This window comes from Nansenia antarctica, assembly GCF_963989245.1.
Source record: "Nansenia antarctica genome assembly, chromosome: 6".
NCBI classification, from domain to species: domain Eukaryota; kingdom Metazoa; phylum Chordata; class Actinopteri; order Argentiniformes; family Microstomatidae; genus Nansenia; species Nansenia antarctica.
Genome location: NC_137676.1, coordinates 51,999,384 through 52,009,383, shown reverse-complemented (window position 1 = coordinate 52,009,383; position 10,000 = coordinate 51,999,384). Strand labels below are relative to the sequence as shown.

General features: G+C 46.2%; 1 protein-coding gene across 1 annotated transcript in view; it reads right to left on the bottom strand.

Annotated features, from left to right (window-relative positions):
• The window catches only part of tusc3 (tumor suppressor candidate 3), a gene marked incomplete at both ends in the record, with an annotated part of 102,734 nt that overhangs the window by 3,827 nt on the left and 88,907 nt on the right, over positions 1–10,000 (bottom strand). Inside the window, 1 exon segment of the mRNA XM_080533721.1 lies at positions 3,168–3,242. Coding sequence (XP_080389847.1) covers positions 3,168–3,242 — 75 coding nt within the window.

The following is a 10,000-nucleotide window of genomic DNA, read 5'->3' as shown; positions in this document are numbered from 1 at the left end:
GAGCGCGCAGAATTTTTTTGCCTTCAACCTTCAACTTACCACCACCTTAAAGCGGACAAAAGGCACTGGAGAACACATATACATTCACACCCTTTAATGAAGCAAACTAATTGTGGTGGTTCTGGGCACAGAGGGAGGTCAGCACACGTAGCTCCCCCTGTCAGTCACCATCATTTATATTTGTATAGAATTACATAATTGATGGGCTGAGGCTAGTTATGTTACAGTATGTATATCAGGGCAGACTCTGTGCTCACCACTTATATTGTATTTAGAGTCTTGTCCTGTGTTATATGACGATATATTACATGTATTGTTGGCCTGTGTATAGTACTGTGAAATCAAATCCCCCCTGGGACATTAAACAAACTTAGTTAGTTAGAGTTACATCTTAGGATAGATTTGAGTCATGTTCTATAAGTATAGAACATGTATTATAAGTATAGAACATGTATTATAGAACATGTATTATAAGTATAATATTACTTTATTTGAATAAGTATTATCCTTTGTTTGATTTCTTACCATGTACCGTAACAGTACCTTGCTATGTTTAATTTTCATTATAACATAACGTTATGTTATGATAGCCAGCTAGCATTAGCAAACCGGAAAAGTAGTGTCAGTGAGTCAGTCACCTTTCTAATAAGATTCACAAACCTGAAACATCATCTATGTCATCACTGCTGGTGAAGTCATTGTTGTCAGCTGCTGATACGGCTGCTGCAACAGTTCTTGGCGCTTGTTTTGTTGAAAACAACGTTGGGATATCCATCCTTACAATTGTGCAAGTCAGGCACTGATTGAGATCACTTCTTCTTCAGGGCAGGGCAGGCTACGCAGTATGCAGGCTAATGTCGCGCAGCTGCTGCCTCTCTGTTGGACTCCGGTACTGCACGTTACTCACGAGAGTTTTTTTATTTTTTTATTTATTTTTTAATTTTAAGTAAAACATTCGGGGCTTTTCAGAAAACATCCGGGGCTTGAGCCCCAGTAGCCACCCCCTAGCGCCGCCCCTGGCTGTGTGTGTGTGGGGGGGGAGTGTGTGTGTATGGCTGTGTGTGTGTGGGGGGGGGAGTGTGTGTGTGTGTAAGTCTTGTTTTCCCAGCATAAAGCCCCCCCCCCTCGCCTCCAAAGCTCATCCATATTCATCCATGGTGGATGAGTCGAGGCAGGAAAATGGTACAATGTTCATACGTGCAAGTAGGGATACACACACACACACACACACACACACACACACACACACACACCCTTGCATGTGGAAAACGGCAGGCTAAACTAAAGCGACCGGCGCACACACACACACACACACACACACACACACACACACACACGCCGATTAATGACCGAATTATCATAACCACGACGTCTAATTTGCATAACTGTCAATTATCACCACCGTTGCCCCAGACGACCTGGCTGTTCATTTATTTAAAAAGCCAGGAGAGTGACCTTTGACCCCGGTGATGAAGAGGCTAGGCTACGTGCCAACATACGGACATACGGACCAACATACGGACCAACATACGGACACACGGACGCACAAACATACGAACACGCCAGAACACATGTGCACATGTACACGTGACGAACACAGACCTTCACATGGATGTGGGTGAGGGGCTTTTTATGATGTGCAGAGGCAACACACACACACACCCTCACACACACACACACACACACACACACACACACACACACACACTCAAACATGTGCACTCACACATACACAGTCACGACAGTCACCCCTAATACACACCACAGCAGCCAGTCTTGAGAAGGGTCCATCGCGACTCCCGTAACAAGCTCCCAGTGTTCATGTGTGTGTGTGTGTGTGTGTGTGTGTGAGACACACGTGCATGGCAGCGTGGAAAAACAATTACACACATGTTCGGCACGCGCAGATATGTCGAAACGCTCCAATTTACCTCCTCTTTTAATTGAACCATCTCTCTCTCTGTCTCTCTCTCCCTCCGTCTCTCTCTCTCTTCCTTCCTTCCTCCCTCCCTCCGTCCCTCTCTCTCCCTCCCTCCCTCCCTCCACCCCCTCACTCTCTCGCTCCCTCCCTCCCTCTCTCTCTCCCCCCTCTCTCTCTCCCTCCCTCCCTCTCTCTCTCTCTCTCCCCTCCCCCCCTCCCTCCCTCCCTCCTTCCCTCCTTCCCAGCCCTTTAATTGCTGCCCGTTAACTCCAATAAAGGAGAGCAGACGTATCAGCGTGTGGTACGGTGTTCTGCGCGCGTGGCCGAAGGGTCTGCTAACGCTAACACACTACCGCCGAGAGCCGTTAGGAGAGAGAGAGAAAATAAAGCTGGCTGATGATTCTGAGAAGAGAGGGGGAGCTTAAGTTGTTCCGTGACGGTTTGAGACGGGCGTTGGTTTGTGCGTGGCCTGCCAGCAACTGAGCATAGTGACAGGGGGGGTCTCACTGCCGGGCTAAAGGCTGTTGGATAGGCATTGTGAGTGTGTGTGTATGTGTGTGTGGGTTGGAGCCATATTAGGGCCTTTTTGAGTTCAGTTAAGAAAATCTTTTAATGAGATATTTTGTGTTTATTTTGTGTTGAAAAGTATGAAATATCTTTATGAAATGTTTTGTTTACCTTTTTGATGTATGTACCTTTAAGGCCTGATCACTTACCTGGCTTTGAGCTAATTACTGTGAGGAGGCACCTGGTAGATGGCTTTATATAGGAGATCATTATGTGTGTTCACCAGGGAATGGTGGATCTGATTAAGTTTTGAATCGCACAGCGGGTGGCAGTGTATCGTACAGAGCTCAAGAGATGTAAAGTATGATTACGATCCATATAACGTATTACTTTAAGAAAGTCAACCTTAGTTTGGTTCAGTTTAATAAATTGTTTTATTTTATAATTCCGACTACGAGTGCTTTCATGGAGTGTGAATTCGGGGAAAAATCTACCATGACCTCAGTGGCTAAATGGAAGTAGGAGACGGGGATTAGCCATTTAATAATACCAATTGTGTGTGTGTGTGTGTGTGTGTGTGAGTGTGTGTGTATGTGTGTGTGTGTGTGTGTGTGTGAGTGTGTATGTGAGTGAGTGTGAGTGTGTATGTGAGTGAGTGAGAGTGTGAGTGTGAGTGTGTGTGTGTGTGTGTGAGTGTGAGTGAGTGTGTGTGTGTGTGTGTGTGTGTGACGTCACTCACTTCTCCTCTTGCCCACGTCGCCTTTCGACGTGGCCGCCTCGTTCAGGAGGACCATCCCCATGGTGATGGCGGCGTCTGCGGGGGGGGCGGTTGTCAAGGTAACGACCGCTATCGCTGTTTTATCGAGGAACAACACAAGGCAGCTTTTCAGGGAGGATCGTAAAAAAAGTGTGACCGGTGGACGGCGTGTAGGAAAGAAATCTTTGCACTCCATCACATTTCAGGACCCTCCTTTCATGACTTGTCCTAGATATGTGCGTTCTACCACCCAGTATCCTTACATTTTCTAAATCATACCAGGATAAGCTAGTATGAAGCTATTTTGCAGTTTTTCTGTGTAGGAAGCAGGCTAATTTACAAGACAGCCAACTAGTGGTCGTTGTGTGTAAATAGCAGCTTGAGCATTGTAAAGAGGGGGTCGTTTGACGGCTGACGGCTGACGACAAGGCGGCTGTTCTAGTAGGTAAAAAGGCACGGCTGTTCTAGTGTCAAACGCTTGTCGGAAAAACTCCCGAACGAGCGGAGAGAAAAGCAGCGTTGTGATCCCGGGGGTCTGGAGCGGGGGGGGGGGTGGTCCGGCGGCGTGAACTGCGAGCGATGGAAACCGTTCTTCCGCGTTTAACGTGAGACCCTGGTGACGTGCGGACAGAAAACGCGCTGTGGAGAGGCTGGAGGGAGCCTGCATGAGGAGCAGACGGTCCTTGAGAATGAGATATGAGACGCACGCACACACACACACACACACACACACACACACACACACACACTGTCTGTGTCTCTCTGTGTGTGTGTGTGTGTGTCTCTCTGTGTGTGTGTGTGTGTGTGTGTGTGTGTGTCTCTGTGTGTGTGTGTGTCCACAGAGAGTAAACAAGCCAGCGTATTAAAGCAGAGTTAAAAGTGGAGGAGAGACTGGAGATGCTGCTAATGACCAGACCAGGACCACACACAGCCAGCTGTGGAAGTCTGTGTGTGTGTGTGTGTGTGTGTGTGTGTGTGTGTGTGTGTGTGTGTGTGTGTGTGTGAGTGCGTGCGAGAGCCTGGTTTAGTCTGCCTGTTTAATATGCCGGTGTTTACGCTTGATGTTCCTTATGTGTGTTTGTGTCTGTGTGTGTGTGTGTGCGTGTGTTTGAGGTATAATGCCCCACTGATCCATCAATGAATCAACACATTCTCGAACTGTCAATCTCATGTCTGTGTGTGTGTGTCTCTGTGTGTGTGTGTCTCTGTGTGTGTGTGTCCGTGTTCCAGTGTGTGTATACGTGTGTCCGTGTATGTATGTGCGCCTGTGTGTGTGTGTGTATGTGCGCCCGTGTGTGTGTGTATATGTGTGTCCGTGTATGTATGTGTGTCCGTGTGTGTGCCTGTGTGTGTGTGTGTGTGTGTACGTATGTGTGTCTGTGTGTGTATATGTGTGTCCGTGTATGTATGTGTGTCCGTGTGTGTGCGCGCCCGTATGTGTGAGTGTGTGTGTGTGTGTGTGTGTTTGTGAATGTCTCTTGTCTCATTCTCAAGGAGCCAGTACCCTGCAGCCCAACAGCGGTACCAGCTGGTGGAACATCCACCCACTACTCCTCAGATATCCCAGGACAAGTCGAAGAACATAAACAACATAGGTATATATATATATATATCGATATATCTATCTATATAAACCCCTCAAAAAAAGTTTGGAAACGTTATTTCAGTCGATTCTTCCTCTCCTTTAATAATACCAATTGGTATTGTATTTTATATCGTTGGAAAGCCTGATTAGTCACCTTTACAACGAGGTACAACTTGTAAGAATCATGCATTCGTGGAATGAGTTACACAGCTAAACGTGTGGGTAGCGGCCCAACATTTTTTGCCAAAAATCCCCTGCAATATTCTTCTGTTAGTATTCACTCTCGTTTTGAGCTTCAAGTGCTGGCAGGTGTATGTCAGTCACAGGTGTGTGACTGGCACCTGAATGGCACCTAATTGACAGGAATGATATTCTGGGGCCAGTGGCGATCCCATATCTCCAGAATCTGGGACCTAACTCCATCCTCCAGGATAACAACGCAACCCACAGAGCCAGGATCATCACAGAGTACCTCCAGAATTTGGGAGTGGAGAGGATGGAATGGCCTGCCGTGAATCCAGACCTCAACCCAATTGAACACATGTGGGATCAGCTTGCTGTACGTGCCAGAGTGACCAACGCAACCATGTTGGCTGACTTGCGGCAAATCCTGGTTGAGGAATGACCAGCATGAGGAGGAGGTGGCAAGCTGTTGTGACTGCGTATGGATCTTCCACACGCTACTGAGGTCCCTGACAGTGTAAAATGAATAAAGTGTAAAAATGGCCAATATGTGTTGTTTTTTCCTTATTACTGTGGGAGAGTGCAATCATCAAATCCACCAAGCAACTCAAAACGACAAGTTGTACCTCGTTGTAAAGGTGACTAATCAGGCTTTCCAACGATATAAAATACAATACCAATTGGTATTATTAAAGGGGAGGAATAATCGACCGAAATAACGTTTCCGAACTTATTTTGAGGCGTTTATATATATATATATATATATATATATATATCAGGGTTTCCGTTAACCGGTAATTACCGGTCTTTGTCCGGTAAAAGTAGTTGAAGTCCGACAAATTGAAAACTCGTCGGACATAAATGTCCGGTGAAAATAATTCCCTCTAACCATTTTCAGCTGAGCACCAAACACACACACACAACATTGCCCGAGAGAGAAGGACCCGCCCCCTTTAGTTAGCCTATAGGCTATAGGCTAACTAAAGGGGGCGGGTCCTTCTCTCTCGGGCAGTGTGTGTGTTTGGTGCTCAGCTGAAAATGGTGTCCCGAAGCGGAGCGCTTTAACTTTATCGCACAATAACAAGGATAACAAACGAAACGGACAACATTTACACTAAGATGGAGACAAACTTCAGCGATATGATCTAACAGCCGGTCTTCAGGACGACATACAGACCCGTATGAGCTTACAGGGCTATCCCCTATCTATCTGAGAAAAGGCATAGCCTAGGCTGTAACATCGAACGGAAATTAGCCTATACGCTAATTACTACTGTCAACCCGTAGTTACTCTGTAACTCTGCAAGTTAATTTAAAGCCTATTTATTTTCAAAGAGTTTTATTCTATTTTATTTTATCTGATAAAAGGCATATGAACGGAAATTAGGCTAGCCGTGTCACGCCAGAAGCCTACATGCTTGCACTGTTACTGTTCAATAAAATGTTATACATCTAGACATTGTGGTATTTCTTTATATACGTATCCCAGACTGCCTATCATTTGTTTCTCAATAAACAGTTATGTTCTCCCCATTGTCATACTCCCGAGCTAAACGAAATGCCTTCCCAACCAGCGAGACCTGGTTATAGAAATGACGTTGTTTTATTGATTTTTTAAAAAGGGTAAAACTGGAAAGAGAAAATAGAAAACTCACATTAATCCCAAACAATTTAACAAACTTCAGTTAACGTAATGTGGAGTCCATTCATTGATCGATGCTGTCTGTTCAGTTCCCAGTGAGGCGCCCGTTCAGCGCTGGACCCGTTCAGCGCTGGATTTGACGCATGGCATAGCGCGCATGCGTCAAATCATGTTATATTATTATATATTATATAGCTCGCATCTAATCGTATCGGATGAGAAATAGACATTAAATGGCATATATAGGCCGCTACACAACAGTAATCACCGCGACAAACAGCTATATTAGATTTGGAGAAAAAAAAAATATGATTTTGGAAAAAAAAAAATTAATTATATTTTAATATGATGACCGGAATATATCACGTTTGTCCGGTAAATCGAATTCTTCCCGGACACGATGTCCGACGGCAAATTTTTCTAACGGAAACCCTGATATATATATATATATATATATATATATATATATATATATATATATATATATATATACAGCTCTGGAAAGAAATTAAGAGACTACTCCAAACGTGTTGTGATGTTAGAATTCTAAGGTTCTATCTCCATTTTTGTCAAAATTGAGTTTGTTACATAATCTGATCCATTAGGTGTTTATTAATGCCTGTGTGGTGTTATTTTTTAAATGTTGACATTTTTTAGTTAGTAATTAATAAAATACAAAGGTTCCATCTCACAAAACATAATGGAATGTAAAAACTTTGACGCTCAATATCTCTGAACGACCCTAAACGGAGATAAGGTTTTTCCTTCTATCAGTGGCCCGAGCTAGATTACTCTTCATTTACATTTTACATTTTTGGCATTTAGCATCTTTCTGCAACGAATGGTGGATTGCTGATTCACATGCTTAGTATTCAAATGTATTGATTGTAAGTCGCTTTGGAATAAGGCGTCTGCTAAATGCCAAAAATGTAAATGTAAATGTAAGATAGAACCTTATCATTCTAAGCTCACAATGTCTTAAATCAGCATCTCTACATGTCTGGCAGCCAGTCCACTCCAGTGTGTTGAATTCCAACACAGGCACAGCGGTTTCTACCTGGTGTCGGTACTGATCATCTGTCACCCGAACTGGATCTGATTTAACAAGGAACAGTAAGAAAAGACACACCGCTGTGGTCGTCACTGTCCTCTCGAAATAGGAGAAATAAAGAAAAAAGAAAAAAGAACTGTGCTAGTCGTACCTCAGAAGTAATTGGGATCAAAAAAGAACTATCGACCATGACAGAAGAGTTGGAAAGAAAAGTTTGGAGCGAGGGAAAAGTAGGGTTCAATTCTGGCTTTACTGGCAGAGGGATAGAGGGAGCATCCGGTTGATTCCATCCTTAACATCTCAGAGACGGCGGGTCATCAGAACAAGGTCAAGCAGCAGACATTGGGGACAACAAAGCTACAGACCGGCAGAGGGCGGAAACCACTCTCCACTGACCAGGATGACCGCCGACTCATTAGAATGTCACTCAACGACCGTAGGATGACGTCACGTGACCGACTAAAAGAACAGCAGACGGCAGCTGGGGTGAAGTGCGCGGCGAGGGCGGTTGGGAATTTCATCGAAATGTTGCCAGTAGCAGCAAAGAGGCCTGGCGTACGTCGAATGACACAAAAGACACGCTTGGTGTGTGTGTGTGTGTGTGTGTCTTCTCTCCACAACAGGCATACAGTGACCACACGCTCACTGCCTCCCCCCCCACACACTCGCCCGAGAGAAAACACTTGATCACTGCTCAATTTCAGAGCCAGGCAGCTTTCTTGTCTGGTAGCAGAGAGCTGCTTCCCTGTGGAGGGACAGACAGAGGGACACACAGAGAGACATACAGAGAGACACACACTCCACCAGCTGGCCAAAGCCAGAGACAAGCCTCAGAGCAATCTCAGCCCATCTCTCTGTCTCTCTCTCTCTCTCTCTCTCACACACACACACACACACACACACACACACACACACACACACACACACACACACACACACACACACACACACACACACCAGTTGTGTCTTTCTTTTGTTTCAACTGTCTGGGTGCGTATGTGTGTGTGTGTGTGTGTGTGTGTGTGAGAGCCTTGGATGCAATCTGCACTTCACTACACATTCACACACACACACACACCAGTTGTGTCTTTCTTTTGTTTCCACTGTGTGGGTGCGTATGTGTGTGTGTGTGTGTCTGGTTGTCTCTGTGTGTGAGTGTGTGTGTGTGTGTGTGTTTGTCTCTGTGTGTGAGTGTGTGTGTGTGTGTCTGTTTGTCTCTGTGTGTGAGTGTGTGTGTGTGTGTGTGTGAGTGTGAGTGTGTGTGTGTGTGTTTGTCTCTGTGTGTGAGTGCGTGTGTGTGTGTGTTTGTCTCTGTGTGTGAGTGTGTGTGTGTGTGTGTCTGTTTGTCTCTGTGTGTGAGTGTGTGTGTATCTGTTTGTCTCTCTCTCTCTGTGTGTGTGTGTGTGTGTGTGTGTGTGTGTGTGTGTGTGTGTGAGTGTGAGTGTGGGTGTGCAGTGCAGTGCAGATTGCATCCCAGGCCCTGTAGACAGGGCTAGTAGACAATAGAGCAGGCGGTAGGAGATGTGTGTGTGTCTGTCTGTTTGTCTCTGCGCTGGCGTGTGTGTGTGTGTGTGTGTGTGTGTGTGTGTGTGTGCAGTGCAGATGGCTCCAGGGCTCTGTAGACAGGGTTAGTAGACAATAAAGCAGGCTGGAGGAGACGTGTGTGAGGTGGTGATCTGGGTTCACTTTCCAGGTGACAGACAGACAGGAGGCTAGCAGGCTAGCAGGAGGCTAGCAGCAGGATGTTGTCACCCCCACGGTAAAACGGACACCGTTTGTCTGTACATCTCGAAACACACGACGGGTCGGAACCGGTGGATGTTTGCGCTCAGTGTTTGCGCGCTTTCAGGGGTTCGGGGTGGGGGGTCGACCCGAGGAAGATAAGAATGTCTGTGTGTAACAAGCGGGAACGTGACGTGTTAGCGAACGTGGTGTGTTAGCGGACATGGTGTGTTAGCGGACATGGTGTGTTAGCGGACGTGGTGTGTTAGTGAACGTGGTGTGTTAGTGAACGTGGCGTGTTAGTGAACGTGGCGCGTTAGCGGACGTGGTGTGTTAGTGAACGTGGTGTGTTAGTGAACGTGGCGTGTTAGTGAACGTGGTGTGTTAGTGAACGTGGCGTGTTAGCGGACGTGGTGTGTTAGTGAACGTGGTGTGTTAGCGAACGTGGTGTGTTAGCGGACGTGGTGTGTTAGCGAACGTGGTGTGTTAGAGGACGTGGTGTGTTAGCGGACGTGGTGTGTTAGCGGACGTGGTGTGTTAGCGGACGTGGTGTGTTAGCGGACGTGGTGTGTTAGCTGACGTCGCGCGTTAGCGGACGCCGCGTGTTAGTGGACGCCCCCCGACAATAGCGA